The 24,053-nt window shown below is 47.0% G+C and overlaps 1 protein-coding gene across 8 annotated transcripts in view; it reads left to right on the forward strand.

Moving 5' to 3' along the window:
* Positions 1 to 13,798, forward strand: part of KLHL13 (kelch like family member 13) — a 36,295-nt gene extending 22,497 nt beyond the window's left edge. For all 8 annotated transcript variants that reach the window (XM_039354807.1, XM_039354804.1, XM_039354805.1 and 5 more), the window contains 6 exons: positions 2,359 to 2,500; positions 3,490 to 3,622; positions 3,794 to 3,990; positions 7,365 to 8,160; positions 11,719 to 11,832; positions 12,377 to 13,798. In XM_039354807.1, the coding sequence (XP_039210741.1) occupies positions 2,387 to 2,500; positions 3,490 to 3,622; positions 3,794 to 3,990; positions 7,365 to 8,160; positions 11,719 to 11,832; positions 12,377 to 12,864 (1,842 nt within the window). In that variant the 5' untranslated portion in view covers positions 2,359 to 2,386 and the 3' untranslated portion in view covers positions 12,865 to 13,798. The remainder of the gene's footprint in view (positions 1 to 2,358; positions 2,501 to 3,489; positions 3,623 to 3,793; positions 3,991 to 7,364; positions 8,161 to 11,718; positions 11,833 to 12,376) is intronic.
* The last annotated feature ends 10,255 nt before the right edge of the window (positions 13,799 to 24,053 follow it).

Consider the following 24,053-nt stretch of genomic DNA (forward strand, 5'->3'; position numbering starts at 1 on the left):
CAAGCAGTTATCTGGATCCTCATTTCTTTGCTGGTTTGTTTTCTCCCCCACCCCACCCCCACCCCCACCCCGATTCTTTGTAAAGGATAGTCCTGGTGGCTTAAAAGTCCAACTATTCTTCTTTTTTAATATAATGCCTTCTATTGGTCATAGCTAGGGGAATAATTAAAAGTTTAATTAACTTTATGAGGAATTCTTGGAGGCAATAGCAATTCAGCATTATCACCAGAAAAGCCTAATCAATATATTTACTCTCCTTATTAACTAATTATTTATAAGGGTTGGTGTGTTAGCTTTAATGAGTGTGTATAAAACACCCTTGGTAAATACGTCTAAACTGAATATCCCTTCATTAAAACTTTGGGGGTTTTTTGGATGCATAGTTGATGTAAGGAGATGGCTCAGGTACTGGAGGAGATGTCCTGTTGTGAAGTTTGGGTCTTTGGGTTCCACAGCTCATCAGGGGTGAGTTGCTGGTATTGAAAAGCAACATGGAAGAAGGTGGGAAAAAACTAGATAAGTTGACTAGGCTAGATATTTTCTTTTCCAGAAATGCTAACTTTTTTTGTACTGGATAAAGAAGCCTTCAAAGTTTCAAGCCCTCCTTGTGGTCTGAAACTGTTTATCGCACGTGTGTCCAACCTTGGCAACATTAAGACTTGTGGACTTCGACTCCTGCAAAAGTTGCCGAGATTGGACAGCCCTGGTTTATCAGATCTGATCTAGTCCAATATTCTATTCCGTGGACCAATAATATATATCTTTATGACCTAATGAAACTGGTCTTCAGTAGTAACATCTTGCAGTGATTCTGGAGGAAACACTTATTTTGTGTGGAGCTCATTTCCTTGCAGTGCACTCAGAGACATCATGTTGTGGTCCTCTCTCCGTATTTTGTCTTTGCCGTAATTGTGCGAAGACGATGGGACTGAACCTTCGGGGGAGCTCAGGTTCAACCTGTAGATGAGAACACGGGTGATTCTGTCCAACCTGAAGCACAAGAACGCAATCTGATTTTACGCTACACATCCCACAGTGTTTTGTACAATTTCTAACCAAAATGTGATTTAATCTATCGGAAATTCTTTGTTGTTGCTGCTGGTATCAAAGGCAAGTCTGAGCACTGCAATAAAATAACAGGCATCCATCCTGGACAACCTCAGCTTCAGTTGTTGTACCAACATCTGCCATCTGTGATTTGTTTAATTTTTTTCCAACCTCCAGTGGCCTGAATGCACCAAAAGAAACAGATTTGAGGTTTAAGGCTGTGTAATTAATCAGTATGTGACATGAGATATTACAGGTTATTTATGGGTTACTAATTGTAGTGCACAGCAGCATATTCAGAAAGAAGCTTTAATCTTTACAAATCCTTGTGAGAAACCACCTGGTCACATTTGAAATAGAACCTTACTAAATGTGTTTGCATTTCCACCCTGCATGTTCCATGTATTTCACACCCGTGTATCAAAGCACCGTTTCTCTGTAGTCCACGGTATTTTTTTTAGCAATTTTTATGGCTGATCTCCAAACAATTTGTGCTTTCAGCTACCACACCACTACCACCCCCAAATGTTCAAGTTTCAGAAATTCCTTTAAATAACCCTAGTTTTCCTACTCAGTGCAAATAAATAGCAGCTGCAAGCATAACCTGATAGAATTATTTTAAGCCAAGCCAACTCTGTTTTTAATTGGGATTTTTTAAAAAATGTAGGCACAAAACAATTGGTTTGCTCATATTTGGGGGACTAGTTATCCTGCTGAAGTAATTTCTGAAACTCCTTTTGAGGCCAATGTTTTCCCTGCATGCTCAGAGATTAGATCTTTTAGAAAGAGGCTGGAAGTTATATTTAAACATTACGAAGAGGAGCGGATACCTTAATGTCAGCACCTGCACGGAAGGCTCACAAACTACTGTGTGTAATGCGATATCCCTGAGCTTTTTATGGGCACAGGTCATGCATAGAGCACTTGAGATCTGGACAGACAGAACTGCTTGTAAACTCCCCCCCCCCCTCAGTTTCCTCTGAGCCGCAATGAAGGTTTTTAAATTTCTAAAAGGTGGAAGGCTTTTGAACCCCCAAATCTTGAAAACGGGATCAAAAATTGCAAATCGTCTCAGTTATGAGAAAAAATGGAAGAAAGTTGTTGCAACAAAGCCTGAATTCAGAACGAGAAATTGCCCCGTCACTTTTTAACATTTAATAACATAATAGCAATAAAAATTGGATTAGGTTTCCTTTGAGATTGCCTTACAGATTCCTGCATGTTCCTGCATTGGTGGTGGCGACTCAGGTAGTAGAACCAAGCTCTGACTGAAGGCCAAAGTCATCTCTTCTCTTCCTTTCTTTTTCCTAGATCTTTGGTTGAAGAGGAAGACCCTCAAATGAAAGTGACTCTGGGGAGCAGCGATATGGGCTTGTCTGCTCACCTGCAGGCATCGAAGGCAGGAACCACCAGATTCTTTACCAGCAACACTCACAGTTCTGTGGTCCTTCAGGTGAGTGAAGCCCCTGGACAGAGCCACCCGCCAAATCTTCTTTGGACACCCCTTCTTCGTTTCACGGGGGAGAGTTTCCTCCAAAGACGGGTTTGTTTGGCGGTATCGTTGCAGCCCACCTCACCAAGCTAGTGGAAAGGAAGCGCAGAACGGGGTCCCCTTCTTGGCTTCTGAGGACTTCCTCTCCCTTGCCAAGTAGACATTGTGGCCACACTGCCAAAGAGAAAGAGTGGGGCTGCTTTTCCCTGTGATTGAAGGGAATCCAAGCTTGACATTGCCCAAACCAGGGGGGGGGAGTGTTGGCCTGCGAATTATGTCTGAAAGCCTTTGTTAGGTGAAACTGCCTTTCCGTGTGGATGCTCTTCTTATCTTTTTTGCTTCCATTGGCCCGGAGCGTGGAAATTCGGTTTCATCATCTAGCAGCATGCTGTGCAGAACTCCAGGCCCCTTCTCTGACTTTGGCTCTAGAAAGCACCTTCCTTGCCCCTCTTGCTGATGCTTTGTGTTTGCAGTGGCTGTGAAAGGAGGCCAAACCCTGTGCCTGGCATTGTTTGCTGCCACCGAGGAGGTGGCAAACTAGGCTAACAAGGCTGTCTTCCCGGAATGTTTTTAAAGAGTGGGAAAATGCCGGGTGGGCAGGCCTGGGGAAGAACTGCAGCCGGTGTAAAAACCAGCCCGAAAGCTTTGCAAAGTGGATGGCCAGGCAGAGCTGCTGCCCCAGGACCGTGCCTGTATTCTGGGAACATCAGAAGCCTTTTGTTCAGTGGAGTAACCTAATCCTCCTCCTCCTCCTCCTCTGGCTTGTTGGAGCAGAGCAGCTCCACCTCCCCCCCACCCCCAGGTTTCCCAGCATTGGAGTAGCTACACTGAGCCTGGACTGCTGTTGCGGTCCCAGGAACAGGAGCTCCGATTGTGTGGGGCTTCCCGTGGGGCAGCACCTCCTCCTTCCGGGGGAAAGCGAAGCTGACGTCGCTGGTTCTCTCTTGCAGGGTTTTGACCAGCTCCGCCTGGAAGGCTTGCTTTGTGATGTGACGTTAGTGCCAGGCGATGGAGATGAAGTGTTCCCTGTGCACAGGGCGATGATGGCGTCCGCTAGTGATTACTTCAAGGCCATGTTCACAGGTAGGGTGGTGGATCACCCGCCATGCAGAGGCCAGTAGACACCCCTCTCGGGTTTTCTTTCAGGGGTTCAGTTAACGTTAGGGATGACGTGCCATTCTCTCTGGTTTGGAGGAAGCTTTCTAAGGAGGCTGTGACTAGTTGTAACCACATTGTCTCTAAATTTTGTTCCAGGTGGGATGAAAGAACAAGACTTAATGTGCATTAAGCTCCACGGCGTGAACAAAATAGGTTTAAAGAAGATCATTGATTTTATTTATACGGCGAAACTTTCCCTCAACATGGACAACCTGCAGGATACTCTAGAAGCGGCCAGCTTTTTGCAGATCTTGCCTGTGCTGGACTTCTGTAAAGTGTTTCTTATATCTGGGGTAAGAGAAACGTAGGTTGTAGCTTAGAGACTCATCTCCTCAGCTAACCTGCAAGGGATTGACCAAAAGAGCTGGTCCACGTTGCTTTAATTAGAACAGGAGTAGTTCTGCAAGGCAGCTCCCCACAAAACTAGTCCTCGATCTGTCTGTGTGCCATATCACACAATTAAGTTAACCTTTATGTCAATGTGTTGAATAGGAAAAATGGTGAATGCAGTCTATAAACTGTTTTGGAATAGTTCTGCAAATGGGACTCCCGGAGGCAAAACAATTTATTAAAATAAATAAATCTGCTCTGCCAAGTGGGAGGTACTCAGCTGTGAGAGAGCAGAAGGTGCACATTGTAAATTGCTTTTGACTGCAAAGGAGAGCTATGTTCAGTTTTGTGTATAACAGCTGGGTTCTTCTGGAGAAGGTGCTGTGCAGGCCTCATTTGCAGTGTGGTTTGGGTGACTGTAAGATGGAAATAGGGGTGTGTATTTTGATGGATGCTCAAGGATTAAAGTGGTGATTGAAAAGACAGAAATGGCTGAGGTATTTGGCAACCTGCATGTAAATAGATTTTTAAAAAATAACGGGACATCTAATGTGCAGCTTTTCAGAAACTGGTGGGTTTTAAAACATGGTTCCATCCAAGTTACAAATAATGAAAATACCAACCATTTTTACCAACGGGAGAGGGGAAAAGGAGAGTGTTGGATTTTCAAGATCCAACGGTTTTAGCTACTGTGGCCAAGAGCTGGGGAAGATGGGACCAAGCCATTAACTTAGAGGAGAAGACGTTCCCCATACCTCTTCTAATAAACACGTCCATTTCCTTTCTCAGATATGCTATCCTAGAATTTCTGTTAAGTTCTGGTGAAATACTAGTTGTGATTATACAGAGTTGTCTTTCTCAACCTTAACAGCTTTAAAACATCTAGCATGCTGACTGGAGGAGTCTGGGAGTTGAAGTCCACACATCTTAAAGCTGCCAAGGTTGAGAATCCCTGGTATAGAGTAAGAAAATTCAGATCCCCAAAGTAATCTAGGATGTCTAAATTATGGGCATCTGGACGTGGATGTCCGGTGAAGACTAAAGCAGAGGAGGATCCGTATCTTTTGTCCCTGGATTTAGCAACAGGGCTTGCAGGATCAGCGGTCCTGCTGGCAAACCTATTAACTGCTGGTGCCTTGTAAATCATCTCCTTTCTCATTTCTGCTGCTGCTGTTTTAGTTTCCTGTCTTCGGCTGTGGTATTTGCAGTTGATGTCATCTTCAGTTGCTTCCACCTCTTGCTTTTCAATTTTAGCTGCATCTGACGCTTCCTGCCGCCCCTTCACCGCTTTTCTAAATTTTGCCACTGAGAAGTTTCAACCTCCTTTCAAGGAAACCCTATTTAGATTTTTCTTATCTTTTATTTTCCTCCTGCAATTTCAGTATTAAAAGTGACAATCTTAAAAGAGTCTGCTATCTTGGTCTAATCCATCCCAAATGTGTGGCTCCGCAGAGTAGCCCAAAATTTCCATTGTTAAGTGAGACATTTTTTGAGTTTTGCTCAGTTTTACGACTTTTCTTGCCACAGTTGTTAAGTGAATCACTGCAGTTGATAAGTTAGTAACACAATTGTTAAGTGACTCAGGCTTCCCCACTGACTTTGCTTGTCCAAAGGTTGCCAAAGATGATCACATGACCTTGGGACACGGCAATGGTTATAAATGCAGTTATTTTTTTGCAAAGGATTTTATTGACTTTTCTGCAGTGAAAGCGTGTTTCTTGGTATTTTTTTTTTTAAAAAAAAAATACCGTTAATGTTTTTGGTTGCTTTTGGAAGACCACAATCCGCCTATCAAGATTATACCTTGTTATTAAATGTAATCTGATAATTAAATAATCCCATAAATTCTGTGACACAGAGATGGAGAAGTGCTACAGCTGTAACTGAGCAGTGATTCAGAAGACTGTCCTATAGAAAAAGTAGGCTCAATTCATCTTCCTCAACCATCTTCCTGTCTTTCTCTCCAGCCAACGCCCTCCTGCCTCCCGCTGAGGTGCTGCGTGTAGCACTCATTGCTGGTCATCCCCATCCCTGTTGTCCCCTTCTTCTTCCCGCTCTTCCTTTACGGTGTTCCCTGTCTCCACAGGCTTTATAGCCACTCCCACATGTCATAATGAGCAAGATATGTCCCAGTTTGACAGCATATCAGATCCTAAAGCCATGCAACCAGCCTGTTTATAACATAGGCAATGTTTCAACCAGACGCCCCAAATAGATGCTCTGGACCTGCCTTGGATTGCTCCTCTAGCAGGGCCAAACATTCGGTGACATTTTGTCTGCTTTGCTGTTTCTTTTCCGAGTGCCACGATTGGAACAAGAAGGCTGATGTTGTGCTCTAACGCAGCAGCACGGCCTAAAATAATTCTCCATGCTATTGCATGCTCTGCAGGGCTCCCTTCAGTTGGTCTATCCAACAAAATGGAGCGTAAGGAACAAATTCATGTTTTTGAGATAAATCACTTAGAAGGCTTCTGAGACTGGAGTTGAATCACTCAGAGGACACTGAGACAAATTGCAAGGTTTTGAGAAGGATTCCTTTTTCATTATCAGGCAAGGATTAGGTGAAGGTCCCTGACCTGCTCCGGGACCATCATTTGAGCTTCTCCTGGCTCCCTGGAGCTGCGGTCCCAAGAGCTTGAGAAAGCTGGCTGAGGAAGGGGAATTCTAGTAGCAGAGAAGTGATGAGCCAGTGGTGATTAGTCCTTTCTGATCTGTGCAAGGCCACAAAAGCTACAGGGCAGTGGAAGGACTGAAAATCAAGCCCAGCTTCAGGGCTCTGCCTTAGGAGAAGAGAAGAAGAGGGAAGCCAAAAACAAGGGCATCTGAAGTGCACCAGCTGGCGTATTGTTTCCTCTCCAAGGAAGCCTCACTTAGAAGCCTGTCCTAAAAATTTACAGAATAGAATACAGAATAACAGAGTTGGAAGGGACCTTGGAGGTCTTTTAGTCCAACCCCCTCCTCAGGCAAGAAACCCTATACCATTTCAGACAAATGGCTGTCCAATCTCTTCTTAAAAACCTCCACTGATGGCTACTTCTGTTCCACCGATAAATTGTTCTCATTGTCAGAAAATTCCTGCTTAGTTCTAGATTGCTTCTCTTCTTGGATACTTTCCATCCGTTACTGCTTCTCCTGCCTTCAGTGCCTTGGAGAATAGGTTGACTCCCTCTTCTTTGTGGCATCCCTTTAGATATTGGAACACTGCTATCATGTAAGCCCTAGTTCGTTGCGTTTTGCTCTTGCGTTCATTGGACTAAAGACTTGTTGGGGGTGGGAGTGTTAAATGACCCTGCAGTTAAGCTCCTCCTTGATAATATGTCCTCTCTTACCTTCACAGGTGTCCTTAGAGAACTGCGTTGAGGTGGGGCGAATTGCCAACACATACAACCTCACTGAAGTGGATAAATATGTGAACAATTTCATCCTCAAAAACTTTCCAGCCCTGCTAAGTACGGGAGAGTTTGTGAAACTCCCTTTTGAGCGCCTTGCCTTTGTCCTCTCAAGTAATAGCCTTAAGCACTGTACCGAGCTGGAACTTTTCAAAGCCGCCTGCCGGTGGCTGCGGTATGAGGAGCCACGCATGGAATGCGCTGCAAAGCTCATGAAAAACATCCGTTTCCCTCTGATGACGCCCCAGGATCTAATCAACTATGTCCAGACGGTGGATTTCATGAGGACTGATAATACTTGTGTCAATTTGCTCTTGGAAGCCAGTAACTATCAAATGATGCCCTACATGCAGCCGGTGATGCAGTCGGAGAGGACGGCCATCCGGTCGGACAGCACCCACCTGGTGACCTTGGGAGGGGTCCTCCGGCAGCAACTGGTTGTGAGTAAGGAACTGCGGATGTACGATGAGAAAGCACACGAGTGGAAGTCCCTGGCCCCCATGGACGCCCCCCGGTACCAGCACGGCATCGCTGTGATTGGGAACTTCCTCTATGTGGTTGGTGGGCAGAGCAATTATGACACAAAAGGGAAGACGGCTGTCGACACGGTTTTCAGGTTTGATCCTCGCTACAATAAGTGGATGCAAGTGGCTTCTTTAAATGAAAAGCGGACCTTCTTCCACCTAAGTGCCCTCAAAGGACATTTGTATGCAGTTGGTGGTCGAAATGCAGCTGGGGAATTAGGTAAGTTCCATCTCACGCAGCAGGGAAGCTTAATAGCCGGCTAATCAGAACATCTTGATTCATTGTGGAACGGTTTTCTGGCATCAAGATATATTATGCCAGAACGTTTCCCCAATCTACGAAGGCGCTGGACCTCTTCAGAAAAGGAGCGAAGCTTAGTCGGGCTATCCCTTGCTCTGCAGGGATTTAGTAACAAGGGCATTGTATCCTAACCTATATCATATTTTTAAAAGGAGTGTTTTGAAATAATAATGGTGCCGCTGTACATTATTATGGTAATGCAGAGTTTAATTGTCTATCTTCCCACATGTCAAGAGGACTAATGAATGGTGCTGTTTTCTTCTGAACAAATGAATTCTGCATTGATTTTATGCAGGTAGCACTGATCTGAATTTATTTTAAACTTCTTTTGTCTGACGTCTGAAGAATTAAGGGCTGGTGGCCAGTTCTCTTAGTCTGGTCTGAGCACACGGGCTCACCTCCTGGCCCCCCTTGTGAATCAGACAGTGAACAACGTGAGTGTGAATAACATCCCCTGTGCATTTTCCACTCAGCTCACGGAGGGATAGGACCATCTTCAGGGCAGCTTTTAAGAGTCCTCCTTCTGATAATTTAACACCTTCCTCTATAATAAATACCAAATGCAGGCAGCCATATTTGCGTTGAAACTCTGTAGGTGAGCACCTCCGTTGCTACCTGACAATTCTCCTGTAATTTCTCCCCGCTTGATATGATCTGTCGCTTCTTAGTACTTGTCGTCTTCAGTGTCTTACCTTGAACCATCTGTGGGCTGTTAAACAGTTGCATTGATTTCCATAATGAGCTTGATCCATTTATGTGAAAGCCCGTGCCTGGCTGGCGGTCCTGTTGATTCTGAGTCTTCTCTCTCCCTTTTCATTAGCTGCATTGCGAGTCATTTTTACCCTTTGCAGCTTTCGAGGCTTTTTTTCTTTGCAGCAAAAAGGAGAAGAATCCTTGTAACTTTTCCTTATTCTCTTCATTGTGAAAGGCTAGCAAGAAAGAAAGATAAATAATGTTTATTCATAATTAATAATGTTTAGATTGCAGGAAATTGGATGTAGCGCTCTTGATGCAAAAACATACCAAACAAACACTCATGTGGCTCTCTGGCCCTGCCAGACTGCCACACTGAGCATTTGGCGAGCAGCATTTTCGGTGGCTGTGGGCAAGCACGACGTTTACCACAGCTGACATGCAAGTATTATTTGCTTAAAATTGAAATAATAAGAAACACGGATGTGGCAGCTCAAAATCCAACAGACAATTCTACAAAAGTTGATGCTTGGAAATAATCCCCAAAGGCGAGAATGATTAAGGCTACTAAAAACTCAGCGTAGGAAGAGAAGAAGCAGAAATGAAATGTAGAAGTTTGCTATTGTCCCCCCAAAAAATCTGCTGTTGCCCAGTGGATCTTGTTTTAACAAGGAAAAATCACAGCCCCATAAAAAAATGGTATAAAAAATACTATAATAACCAGCCTTGTAACTCTAAAGACTGCCCGACCTATGGAATATAGAGACATTCTTTCTAAAGTTTGTTGTGCTAAGGATTGCAGTTGATGATGGCCGAGATCTTCTCAAATGCTTAAGCCCTAATTAATGTGATCGTTCCTAAATGAAGTAGGGATCTCTTGGCTTACTAGGGACCTGACAGCAATAAAGTGAGGGAGTGGTCAACTAAGGGGCAAAGGGGGAGATTTCAGAATGGGTCAGAAGTCTTGGTGATGATGATGGTGATGTCATCCATTCAGGCATGTCCGACTCTTGGTGCTTCTACGGGCCGAGTCTCTCCACATCTTCCGATCTTGCACTCCTCCTTTAAGCTTTCCTGTGGTCTCTAAGCTCTGGCTGGTGTCAGCTCTGATGCTCTCACCAAAGTCTTAGTCTGGAGCAGTGAAAAGAACTTTGTTCCGGCCATGGAGAAATCCATCCAGCTGGCCAGTTTTGCCTCTGCTGAGAAGGATGGTCAGAAACAGAGAGCCTTACATCCCCAGACCCAGTTTGATGTCCTGATTATGTGGACCTCTCTCAGTCAGAGTTTTGGATAGGATATCAGACGGAGGTGCCTTTTGGTAGCCTTGGAGTATGACCTGTATCAGAGCCTGAATGGGGAAACTGAGGCCTTCCTTTGTCTCCTCAGTCCAGTCAGAACATTTACAGTGGAGGCTCTTTTCTGTTTCCAAGCTCGATGGAGATCTTTGAGTGTTGTGTGTGTATAAGTTCATACGTTTATTTTTAGACGCTTGGAAGGTGTGAAGTCACGGGCGTCTGACTGCAGCAGAGGCCTCGGGCCAGCTCTGGTTCTAGTGGGGTGCTGTGCTGGAGCAGGAACGGATTGAAAGGGGGGGGGGCAAAGGAGGGTTTCCAACCATCATGGCTGCCCTGAGTAGTTTGGGGAATACTTTGGGATGGAGAAGCTGCCTCTGCTTCAGGGAGTAGAGAGCCTGCTTGTACATTCAGATCGTGACCTGCTCCACCTCTAGTGGCCAGGTCACTCCGAGCAGCAAATGGAAGGGATTCTTGAATTCCTCCTTCCTCTCCCAGAAAAGCTTTGTGTTAGAACAGCTGCAGGCTAAGGGCTCATTTGGAATCTTTTTAAAGTCCTTTTTTTTTTTTACACGTAGGATTTATTTTAATGCCAGTGAATGTTTTGTGTGTTAGAGACTTGGTGTTTTTCTGCTCGGCACTTGAAAATCCTTGCTTCATCTGTGGGGTGTGCAAAGGTTAATACCGCTGCCCGTTCTTGGAAAGCTTAATTCTTGCTGGCTATCGAATGGGTGTTTCTCAGAAAACAAGCAAGGAAGATCATTTGCAGAGATGTGTGTGTGTAAAAAACAAAATAAAACAAACAAACAAAAAGCTTACGTTTAAAAAGGGGTGGAGGTTTGACCACTCGGTCACAGCTGCCGTGATGACTTTTTTGACCTCTACAGCCACCCCACAGGTGCCCTGATCCTATGGCCGGTCCGCACACAGGGGCTTTCTTTAAAAAGAGGCTCCGGGTCTCTCTTTGCATCAGCAGGCTGAAAATAGAATGGGCACCCGGTCAGAAACATGAAACCAGCAGAGAGAGAGTCTGTTCCGATGCTGATGGCCAAATCATCTGCAAAACAGTTTTGTTCATTAGGTTGAGGAAATAAATCTATGACAGCGGAGAATCACGTTCACTGCCCTTTCTGAAGCGATGGCCGGTGAGAGAGCTTTCACAGTTGTTAAGTGAATCACTGCAGATGATAAGTTAGTCACCCGCTTGTTAAGTGAACCTGGCCTCCCCACTGACTTTGCTTGCCAGAAGGTCGCTAAAGGGGATCGCCTGACCTCAGGACACGGCAGTGGTCGTAAGTACGAACCAGTTACCAGGCATCTCAATTTTGATCACATGACCCTGGCGATTTTTCGTAACTGTGAAAAATGGTCCGAAATCCCTTTTTTCGGTGCCATTGTAACTTTGAACGGTCACTAAATGAACCATTGTAAGTCGAGGACCGCCTGTACAATGGGTTGTCTCACATTGCTTCTTGCTGGTTTTTTTGAACAGCTACGGTGGAGTGTTACAATCCCAGAATGAACGAGTGGAGCTACGTGGCGAAGATGAATGAGCCCCATTATGGACACGCAGGGACGGTGTACGGGGGGCTGATGTACATTTCAGGTGAGCCAGTCTGCCAATGCCTCCCAAACTGCCCCTGCAAACCCCCCGGGCCAGGAGTTCTCCCATCCTCAAATAGGCCGGAATTCTCTGTCACTCCTCTCGATTCCTCCCCAGGCTATTTCAGCCAGCAGGCTGCCTTCTGGGATAAGCACCTTTTAAAGGGGGTCCGTTAGGAGGGAAGTCCAGTTGTTTGTTTAGGATGCACGTTCCTGATTAGATTTAGGCTTAGAATAAAAGAGTTGGAAGGGAGCTTGTAGGTCAACCAGCTCGGGGGACTAATCTTATAAATGTCCCTATTTGGAGAAGCCACAACTTGCCACAACTGTGGCAAGAAAGGTTGTAAAATGGAGCAAAGTCACTTAACAAATGTCTCATTTAACAATAGAAATGCTGGGTTCAATTGTTGTAAGTCGAGAACTATGTGTACACTTAATAAATAAATCAACTCAGCTACTAAGAAAGGCTCTTGTCGGCCTTTGGGCTCCTGTTCCTGGGGCCTCCCCCTTCACTGCTCACGGAGTGTCTGGCTTTCCCCTCCCCCCAGGTGGCATCACCCACGACACTTTCCAGAAGGAGCTCATGTGCTTCGATCCCGACACGGACAAATGGACTCAGAAGGCCCCCATGACTACCGTGCGGGGCCTCCACTGCATGTGCACGGTGGGCGACAAGCTCTATGTCATCGGGGGCAACCACTTCCGGGGCACCAGTGACTACGATGATGTGCTCAGCTGCGAATATTACTCCCCGACGCTGGACCAGTGGACTCCGATTGCGGCCATGCTCCGGGGCCAGAGTGACGTTGGGGTGGCCGTTTTTGAGAACAAGATCTACGTGGTCGGAGGCTATTCATGGAACAACCGCTGCATGGTGGAAATCGTTCAGAAGTACGACCCGGAGAAGGACGAGTGGCACAAGGTCTTTGACCTCCCAGAGTCCCTGGGGGGCATCCGGGCCTGCACGCTGACAGTTTTCCCCCCTGAGGACAATCTAGCTTCGCCTTCGCGGGAGTCGCCTCTTTCGGCGCCTTGAGAGCGGTCCGGGGGCTTGCTGGGCCCTTCCTCTCCCTCTGCTCCCGCTGCACCATGGGTCCTCTCCTCGTCTTCTTCGGCAGTTTCTGTGTGGCTCACCCTGAAGCTGTTGGCAAATAATGGGTGGGGTGGGTTGGGGGGCTCCAAGGAGAGCCGTGAAGCTTCCCCTGTTGTTTGGTCCAAGGTGTTTCTCGCAGTAGGCCTGGAAAGAGCTGAACTCCGTGTCTCCGGGAGCCAAATGCTTAACGAATGAGGAAAAAACTCTTCGGTTTTCAAAACGCTTCAGGCACCTTGCGCATCACTCTTGGGGCAGCGTAACTTGCAGGAGAGGGGAAGAAGAAGATGGAGCAAATGGCAAGTGCAGGGCCCCTTGGCTAAGCCTGGAGGGTCATGGGTGGGGAGAAGGGCCCCAGCTGCCCCCCTTCTGAATGGAGCGTTTTAGACTTCTGGACCGTGGCTCAGCACGAAATGGCCTTGCGGGAGTTTGGAAGCAGTGAAGGAGGGCACCTGCAGAGAGCTTGGGTCTGTACATCTGGGGGGGGGCTTACCCTCTCCTGCCCTCCCCACATTAAAAACATGAAGCATTAACTGAGGGTTTTTGTTCTTTTTCTCTCTGCCTTCCCTCCCCCTCTCCCTCTCCTTCAGTGATTTGGGGACCCAGTTAGATCTCTGCACTGGATTTCAAAAGAGACAAGGGCTAGAACTCTCACTGGCGAAGCTGCTCCACTTTTGACCAGGCAGTTCCCTCCGGATGAAAATGCATCTGTCCATCTTGCCCCCCCCTTCCCCCCCCCGGTCCCTCTGCCTCTGAGCCCTCCGTATAAAATCTCAGTTCAGACAGTTTAGCACAAACACAGCTTGGACAGAGCTGCTTTTGCTCAGAGAATTCAGGCTACCCTGTTTCTTTTGTTCAATAAAATCTTTAACTGCAATTACTTGGGAGTTTGTTCTTGAAAGAAAGGACTCCTTTCTCTTCTTCTGGCACTCTCGCCTCCCGTTGCCAGGTAACACTTATGTGTATGTTGTGTGCTGTGTGGGAAGCACAGCCGGCTGGGCTCTGGCTCTGCAGGAGCTTCCGAAGGGGAGGCTCGGCCTACTTTTCCCCAAACTCCTGGCACACCCGAGCAGAACCTGTGGGGGATCCAGTCTTTGCGTGGGACAGGCACCGCCCACAGGGGGGCTTTGCTGGCCGTCTGTGGCTGGCCTGTATTGCAGGGCTGTGTGGGGAAAGAAGGGGGGGTTCTTTCAGAGGACTGGTGCCCCAGGATCACCCAGAACACTCTGTCGAAAGCTCTACTCATGGTGTGATGGGCGACAAACCCATTTAATCAGTAAATAAATAAACATTACCGTTATCCCACTCTTGCTAGTTCCTTTCAGACCCAGCCTTCCTTCTCTAAACACGGAAAACACGGAAGCTTTTTTTAAGGCTGGCTTTATTCAGGTTTTGCTTTGTGCAATGCAGAACTGTGTCGGCCGTCTTTCTGGTCCAAAGGGGTCTAGCCTGGCAGATTTAACTGCTGAGTCAGCTCTTGGGTGCTGAGCCTGGTCATCCAGTTCAAAAGCAGAGTCAGGTGTGCAATTTTGCACTTGCTGTCTAGAACAATGATGGCCAAAGCCAGGAGAACGCTGGTTCTCTAGAGGTAAAATACGATCCTCAGCAGCTCTGACCAGCCTGGCCATTCGTGAAGGATGCCTCTAATTGTAACTTGTCAACATTAGGAATCATTTCTGACCTGTGGAATTAATGACAGCCATTTGTCTGGTCATCTTTGCAGATGTGTAGACCAGGAAGGTCCAACCCTGGCAACTTTAAGACCAGGCTGCCATGGCTGCACATCCCTGGCTTAGACCCAGTGCCTGCTTGGGGTAATCTTCCTTTCTCTTTCAAAGTTGCTCTGCCTTCTCTTTCTCCTCCATTCATTCCTGGCATACTCAGCTGCTCTGGGAGGATCTCGTGTTGGGGAAGCGGCTTCTGCACTCCTTATATATTTAAGCCCTCCCAGGGGTGGCTGTTTCACTGGGGGGGGGGGGGACTAAGCGCAGCTGCAGGAAGCTGCTGGTCCAGCTGTCGACACCTGATCTCTTGGAGCTCTGCAGGAACTGGCAGGGAGGATTTCTGAGCCTCCCTTGGGGTTTGGTCTGATTCGGTACATTCAAGCGTTCCTGGGCCAAGGTTTTATTGACTTCGCAAATTGGGCTTACCAGAGTTTTGTTCTCCCAAAAAATCCCCCCTGAACCCTTTGCTTGATGCTCCTGAGCTTTGAGCAACTTGGTTTCCTGGCCTGGTGTTGACTCTGGTGCCCACCATCTCCCCACTCCCTCCTCCGATTCTCGGTTCTGTCAGTCGGGAGCCAAAAACAGCCGGATGCCAAGAGGGAATTCTGCAATCCCTCTGTGACAGGAGCCAGAAATGTTGCACAAAGTCATCAAGGCAGAGAGAGTTGGGATCTAATCTGAACACAAGTCTGTAGGGTGTGTGTGTGTGGAGGAAACAACGCTGGTGGAAGAGGAGAAAGGATCTGGGAACAAGCACTCATTTCTTTTAAATGTCAGTCGAATTTTCTGCTTTGTGGAAGCAAGGAGTCAGCTCATGAAAAAACGCTTTCTACCAACCACACCACTCCTCCCCTCACAGGAAAAGCAGCAAATGGTTTGGGGGGGGTTGTCTCCCCATAATTTGGACTGTTGAGTTTTGCTGGGAAGACAAGGCTGCCCAGCTCCAGAGCAGGGGCAGCGGGCATCCTCCAGAGGGCATCGTCTGGGAACTTTGCAGCCACAAGAAAGTGACGGGTCATTTCAAACACTTAATACAGCAAAAAGGGGAACCGATTCCCTAGTTGGCCAGTCGGTATTTCAGAAAGAGAAAGAACTGGCATTCAACGGCCACCAAGTTTAGGAGTTAAAACTAGATTTATGAGAGAAAGTTGCATTCGGTAACCTAGGCAGGACTTTTAAATTCTCTCTCAAAAGATGGACAGAAAATGGGACACAGCAGAACAATAAATCCAAGTGAGACCCACAGGAGCTGGGCTGAGTCCAACCCACGAATCTCCAGCCATCACTTTGCTGAGTCAAATAAGCTGCATAGCGATTCGTGGAAATGGCTGGTATTTTCCTCCAACCCTGCCTAGCTTCTCATCCAGCTGCCGAGATGTTTTTGCGCAAGACAATTTTTCATCCTGAACAGACTGTATCAAGTTTTATTTCAGGTTACAGGTCTTGGAAGGGCCCCCAAGGGGGCTCTGCCTTCCACCGCTGAACCCCCTTATGATGAGTTTGCCTTCACCGTTCCAACCCTTGTTAGATCTTCCTGGGCTTCTCTCTCTTCTCTGTGCTAATAGCCCTTCCAGTCCTCCTCCTCAGTTGTTCTTCTTTCTCCTCTGATCCAGTCCTAAAGCATCTAAGAATTCCTAAAGCATTTGAAGAAGGACCACATTCTTTGTGGGAGCATCTGCATTTCCAGGAATTGGGATCCATCGTATAGGATTAGTTGGACTCCTGGAAGGGCTGGATGACCTTCAAAGGGAAGATCAGTGATGTTCCAACGTAAGCTGATCATTGTGTTCCAGAAGAGCCTGTCTTCTATGGGGATGAAGGTCCAGGACTCTATAGCCTCAAGGGACCATCTGCTGGGAGACTGGTGGGCTTCCTCCTCATGCAGCTGGTGGCCACTGGGAGACCAACTGCTGGGCTAGAGGAACTGGGGCCCAAGCCAGCACAGCACGGCCTGCCTTCCTATATTTTTTGGCTGTGACTGGCTAACTCGACTGCCCAAAAAGGCCATTAGGAGTCAGAGCTGATTCATGTGGCTGATTCCCGAACAAGCCTTCGTTCCTCGTCAGTTCTTCCTGCTTGGGGCTAATGCCAACATCTGAGCTTGGGCTTCCGAAGAAAAACCAGCCATTCAATTAATCATCTTTATTTCCTGTAGCCTTTATTTATACCCCAGAGGTCTAGAAGGCGACAACACTCTGTTAAAATGTATTCCAAACGATGCTCTGCAGGTATTTGCATAGTCCTTAATGCCAGTTTATTATTAAAAGGCTGGAGCAGCTCGAGATTGAAGTTGGCCCTGATGCTGGGATGATTTAATACACTTAATGGGGCTTCATTGCCACCAAAAAATGCAAACTAAAACAAGATTTCGGGAAGGGGCTGCTTAGATGCTGTGAGCTCCGCCCGCAAACGACTTCAGAGATTAAATTCTTGCAGAATATTTGGGGAAGCCGAGCTGAGCTCCGTGTGGATTAGCCCAGGTAAGGGGGGGGGCGTGGAAAGGGATGACAAGGGACAGTTGGGCTTCCATTGCTGGAAAGAAGCATCAGTTGCAATTCAATTTCTTTCCATCTCTATTCCGTGGGATAAATAAAAATTGTACACTAAATGGCCTAACAACAATAAAGGGGGGGGGGAACCTATGGGCATGGATAGTTTTGGTGCCCTGTCCTGTGCCTTTCCTGGACCTCCACCACTTCCAGCTTGTATCAAAAGCCTTCAGGGCCCATTAGGGTATTTTGGGCTAGATGGGGCTGGGGGCTGTCTTTGAAAAGGCAACCGGAGATGAGTTTCTCTGTTTTTTGTAACTCTCCTACCTACTGTAGATTGCAGGGAGAGGTGGAGAGAGGCCTTACCAGCTTGTCTTATGCCAGACGCTGTAGTAGGTGGCAGCATTTAGCTGACTTGATTGAGCCCAGAGCTAAGCAGTGCCAGATCTGGTTAACAAGCGGAAGGGACACCACTAGGAAACCCCAGGATTTTAGGAGAGCTGGAGAAGACAGAAGTCCCTGCTGGAAGAAGGCAGAGGCAAAAATGGCAAAGCCTATTGCCAAAATTAAGTGCTGGAGTCCGAGGCGAGTCCACAATGCAGAGCCTGCAAGTTGACCACCACAATGAAACAGAAGATTTTGTCTTTGCCTCGGCTCAGCTTGGCTCTGCTCCATCTATTCCCCCCTTCCTCCCCTCCCCCCCTGCTCTGAGATTCAGTGGAAAAAAAGCAGCACCCACTGTCTTTCCGGCAGATCCAGCTCACCAGCCCTTCTGGGTCACAGGTTAATAGGATCACTGATCCTGACGTCATTCTCCACCAGTTTCAAATGTCAGCTTTTGTGGCTCAGGGGCTGCTTGTCAGCAGAGGCCAACAGAGAGGAAGGAGAAAGGGAAGGGGAGTTTGGGGGTGACTCCTGGCCCTCCGGCAAGGAGTGGAAAAGGGGCAACCTTTCCATGAATGGCTTGGCTGGCCTTTGCTGACGTGGGTTTGCATCATGAATGAAAAACCCATTGGGAGATCAGAAGACACCCAGGGCTTTGTTGGGCAGAGGGGAGAGGCTGTGTGCTTGTGGGTATGAGTGTGTAGCGCTCTCTCTCTGCCTCTCTCTCCCTCTGCCTCCTCCGCCTCCTCCGTGTTCTCGCTCTGGAAGGGTGCCTGGAACCGGAGGCCACATTGTCTCATTAAAAGTGTGAAGCTGCTGCCCGTTGCATCAAAACATTGTGGCACGAAAAGCAAACGCACCATTGTTCAGTGTGCGTGCCAGTTAACTATTGAAAATCATGCTTGCTCCCTCACGCACGCCCTCCGTGCACTATTGACATAGATTTCATGTGACGGCGACATGAAAATTAGCCCCCCACGTTACTCCAGCATCTCCGTGAGATGAAGGCGGTCTTGGCAGATGGTTTGCTAACCAGGCAGCCGGCTTGTGGTGTGGCGACTGGCCTGGCTTCGGGCAGTGTTTGCACATTGGAAGGAGGCAAATGTCCCCTTGCTGCCTCCTCCTCCTGTGCAATGCTGTCCCAGTTTGGTCAAAGGTGAGGATGTACTGAAGGATGCGTCATATTAAAGGAACAGGATCTGGGCACGCTTTTATATAAATGTCGGCTGTATGTTTTGAGGTGTGTGCTGTAGGGCTGGAAGAGGGTGGGAAAGAGGTTTCATGTCTCCCTTTGCCTGTTGTGTTGTCTGGGCAGCTGCTTGATATTTAAGATGTTCCGATTTTCAGCTCAATTTTCCTTTTGAACGGTACTTGAGCTAGCAAGATCTGACATTTACTTCGGCATTGGCATTTATCATATGATTAGAGACTTACATCAGCAGGATGGGATAAAATTCAACATGTATTTCATGATGTCTTCATCACCCTTTAGTCTATGCAGGGTCAGCCAAAGGCCACTTTTGGAAGCAACTCGGAGCAAACTCACCGACTTTTCCAAGCCAGCAGTTCTGTGAAGACGGCGAGAGTTACTCAGTCAGAACCAAGAGCGGCTGGCAGCCTTGGGAAAAACAGGATTGTGACAAACTCTGTTATATAACTGCAGTGTGAAAACACTTTTGGGCGTGAAACTTTCCTCAAGGTTAATTGTGGAGATAAGGCACAGAATCTCAAGCCGACACTTGGACTTAAAAGGGCTTTTGGCAGCTTGGATCAAAGGAGACTTTCTCGAGGTTTAGGCCACCATTGCCTGCTTATCGTGTAGGGCTGAACTTGAGAAGCCCTTAATGTGTTGCACCTTCCGATGGGGCATGCAGGTGAGTTCAGCTTCTCTGCAACCTGATGGCCCAACTGGGTCATCCATAGTCCCACCATCCCAGGATGTTCCTGACCTACAGGACCATCAGTGTGGCCCCACCATCCCAAGATGTGAATTCCAACTACTTTTCAGGAGCTCTTGCTCTTTGGGGGTCTCATTTCACGTGAAGGGAACAAGAGTTTGCCTTTCCTCTATGGAGCTTCTTGCTTATTAAAGACCAACAAAGCACACAAGATTTCAAGATGTACCTCCATCCCTGCCTCTTCCTTTCTTTCATTAGCGACACCACCTGCCTGACATTTCATGGGAATGATGGCCTGTTTACTTTATGCAAATAAGGCCTAAATTATGCATGGGCAATGATGAATTTGCACATCTATCTCCTGGCTTGGCATAAACCCATCTAGGATTAGCTTCATTGTGGCAGGAGCACAAAGCTCATGGATGGGGGAGGAAAGATGCTCAGTGGGAAAGGGTGAGCTCTGCCCTGGGGGCAAATCCGCCCACTGGAGACCCCCTGATGGGAGCAAATGTTGAGTGAATGGATTCTTAATTCTTTCTTTTTGCTGCTGGAACACTGTGCCTGCCTTATTATGAAATGCCTGAGAGAAACAATGAGACGCTGGTTCTCGTCAGCGGGAAAAGAGGAACTATGCAATCGGGACACACTCTGGCTCTACTCTCAGAGGAGGCATCATTTCTGGTGTGGAGAAGTAGAAGCAGAGGAGCCTTGGAGGAAAATGGAAATGAGCCAAGGATGAATCTCAGATTTTGATCATCTTCGGGCGCCAATGAAAATTAGAGTAAGCCACAGACATTACCCAAGCCATAGTGGCCTCTTCTAAGTTCTACAAATGCCACAGATGAAACTCAAGGTGTTGTGCCAAAAACTGAAGTGTCACTTGACAGTTGAGACAAGGGATGAACCTACCAGTCCTGGAGGCTCCTGTTAAACAGAGAAGATGAGTCTTCTGGATGAATCAGTTGATAATAAAAACCGTCCAAAAATTAGGGTGATGGTGTACCTGTGAGATTTGCAACCACATTTGATCTCCCATCTCCCTCTTGAGGCTGACTTTGAACTGCACACTAGCCTGGCCATTTTTTAAGACTTTCTTGCTTCTCTTTTGCTCTCCTGTTTTATCACACTTCTCCTGGTAAAGAGTTGGGAGCCTGCCTGCTGCTTCTTTATTCCCACTGAAGATGTTACTGACCTACAGAGGTTGGATTTGCTTCTGTTTCCTTCATCCACTAAGCTAAGGCAAAGAAAGTCTTCCTGAAAGGAAAGACGCTGAGAGGAGACTGGAGATGGAAGGAAGGAAGGAAGGAAGGAAGGAAGGAAGGAAGGAAGGAAGGAAGGAAGGAAGGAAGGAAGGAAGGTCCCTGTAGGCAGACTAGAGTGCAATGATCCACCTAATTCCCTAGACAGAAAACTGAGGCTCTTGGTGCTTTGTCTGCCCAAAACTGCCCAGAATGCTCAAAGCATCCCACAAAGCATGCCCTCCTCTGTGTCGTCCCTGCCTTGTTTTTCTCAAGTCAAGAGATGAGAAGCTGCAAGGAAGTGAGAGATAAATAGAGGCATAGGGAGAACAAAAACTATAAGCCCTCTGCAGTGACCAGGACAGCTATTAACTAGAAGTACTTTTCCACAGCAGCTGAAGAATGTGGGTGGCTTCTATTAAGTTTAATTATGCACTTGCTGTGTGTGGTGGGCAAAATCTTCTGGGGACTGGAAAGACAGGGAGAAGGGTATTTTTAATTACAATCTGCACTAAGGAAGATGAGATTTTTCGGACAAGGGTCAAGTTCTCATTCTCCACTCCTGCGAATCGTCTTAAGATGTTTTGTCTCTGTCCCAGCAGAGCCGCACCCTCTCTCTGCTTCTGCACTGGGGAGGGTGGGCAATTGTCAAGGTTGCAATGCTCAGGAGAGTTCCTGAGAGAGGAGGGGCAAGCCAGAGGCTGCACGGCTGCTCAGGAATTGGCCAGTCCTTACTGCTGAATTAATTGGTGACATGTTCAACCCTGTTCAGATTCACCCGCCGAGATTGGCCTGGGTACCTGGCTCTTTGGTTTGCTGACAGGACACCAGGCAGGCCTGCACCCTTGTGTGTTGAAAGGGACAGGGAAATGGTACCCAAACCAATGTTTAAAAGATACACGGAGCAGATGCACCCTCTCTACAACTTCCAATCCAGTTCCTGTTATTCTGACATGATTTTAATGCTATCTCTCCTTCTTGGAAGGATCTTACGTCTGAGCTCTAATTTCAACCTCACTCTAGCTCCATGAGGCCGGTTAGATGAAGAGAGGGGCCCTGTTCACCTGCCACCTTTGGTTGGATCAGAGGACTAAATGTCTCCAGGAGGAGATTACCTTTAGCTAAGAAGAGTTCAGGGGCTTTGCCTAAGCTAACTCACCTGTTGAAAATGTTGGCCAGGTATGCACCAAAACATTCCACATGAGTTTTGTGACTGGCTGCGGAGCTGGACCAGGTTCTTCTGGACTCTTCACCCCTGTTTGTTTGCTGGTGGGCCGGTGGGCTCCCCTTGCTTGAGAGCCAAAAGGGGGTCTCCAGTTTTGTCCCAAGGCTTGGGATTCAGGCGGACAACCTTGTGTTTTTCTTCAAGCCGTACAGATTCCCAACATGTACAAAAGATCAACGTCTCCACTGAACTGTGGCAGACTGAAAGCCAGAAAGACGTTTTCTGTCATACGTTCAAAGGAGCTCATCTTTCATTCTTCCCTTGGGCTGTACAGTTTTTGATCTGTGCCCAAATTGGTTAACAGAGACATTTCATGCATCATAAGGACGAACCCAGCACAAATCAGAAACCTGGTAATGAACAAAATGAGCTTGCTAATTGCCCGAGTTTTGCGTGGCCACATCCCCAGGTGTCTCCTGCAGTAGAGGCACCTGTGATACCCAGATGCTACATGGGAGAAATGGACAGAAGGGCAGTTGGCACAGAAGCCCACCAGATTCTGTCCGCTCAATGTTCAAAGGTCGCTAGGAAAGATATTCTGCAATTAAAGGTGGGGGATTTGGAGAGACAGGAGAGTCTCACAAAAATCAAGTTGGTTTGCAACACACATGAAAAGGCACAGAGTGTTGATTACATGGTCACAACCACCAGCTTTACTTCTCTGACCCCCCAGCTCTGCCCTGATATGTCTGCAAGGATCTGCCCGGGAGGAAAGGCATGGACTGCAGTTATGGAGAAGTGGGTACCCTGTCTCAATTAAGGGAAAAAGCCAATCTAATTGAGGATGATGGTAGTTTTTGGTAAAAGAAAGTTACTTAATGTTCATAACTTTGCCCATTAAGAAGCCAGGAAAGACAAACAACTTTATCCCACGGTATTAGAACACAAATATGTTGTATCTGTCCTGAGCATCTTTCTTATCTCCTTTGCAATCTCAACTTTAATTTCAACTCAGTGGGCTGGCAGCTAAAATTTAATTTGCTGGGTTGGCCCTAACTTCTTTGTGGGACATTGAAGTCGCCGTCATTTTCTCACTTAGGAAAGGCTCTGATTCACTTTGGCGCAGGCATTAAAAGCATAAAGCTACATGGTGTGTGTGTGTGTGTGTGTGTGTGTGTGTGTGTGTGTGTCCTATCAACCGGTGACCATTTCTGCATTTTTGTTCCATTTGCCTTCCACACAGATTGCAGTAGCCCTTTCCCACCAAGGCCAGCAGTGCAAATTGAATTTGTCAGGCTGTGTTCATCAGATTATGGGGAATGGAAGCACACACTAATATACAGGCTGTGGTAAAGTGGATGTTTGCAAACCCGGCATTATTAAATGATTTATTTTCTATTGTTAGGAATAGAGCAGTGTTTATATTTTAAGAAGGGTGAGAGCCAACCAATTGGGACTTGAACAAGCTGTGTGGTTTTATAAAAATGGGAAAGATGAAGATAAGTGAAAGCCTCTAAACCAGGTTTTCTCAACCTCAGCAAATTTAAGAAGGGAGGACTTCAATTCCCAGAATTCCCCAGCCAGCATTCCAAACTCCCTGAGCCTGCTCACTTGATGCTTTAGTTTCTATTTTATGCTGTAAATCAGGATTCTCCAAACTTAGCAACTTTAAGACTTGTAAACTTCAACTCCCAGAATTCTCCAGCCAGGTGGCTGGGGAATTCTGGGAGTTGAAGTCCATAAGTCTTCAAGTTGCTAAGTTTGGAGATCCTTGCTCTAACTACTCTATCAAGGAAGATGTATTGATGAGGAAAATAATCCTGACTGTTCGTAGTATCAATGCCTTCATTTTTTGGAGTCCATTGTGCCAAAAATGACTGAAAGACATGAAACTTGTTGGCTTGGAAGGGGGCAGGGTGTGGAAAACAGCTGGTGCAGTGACCCACTGCCCTATGCTGTGAATGATGGTCCCCTTGATTGGTCTTTAAAGGGTCATTTGCATGAGCCTTTCCTACAGTTTTTCTCTCCAAGGCACCAATCATTTATCTCCACCCCACCCCATTGTAACCGCTGTGACCTCCCCCCCCCCTCAATCTCTCTCTCTCTCCCTCCCCTTCCCTATGTGGAAGTCACCAAGGCCATCCAAATATCATACCTATTTTGGGGCCAAGATAAACTCGGTAAAATAAAATATATTGATTTAGTTATTCATTTAATTGATTTGTACAGCCACCCAT

Source organism: Crotalus tigris, unplaced genomic scaffold (genome assembly GCF_016545835.1).
Source record: "Crotalus tigris isolate CLP2741 ecotype Arizona unplaced genomic scaffold, ASM1654583v1 scf7180000018585.330925593:3314079, whole genome shotgun sequence".
NCBI lineage: Eukaryota > Metazoa > Chordata > Lepidosauria > Squamata > Viperidae > Crotalus > Crotalus tigris.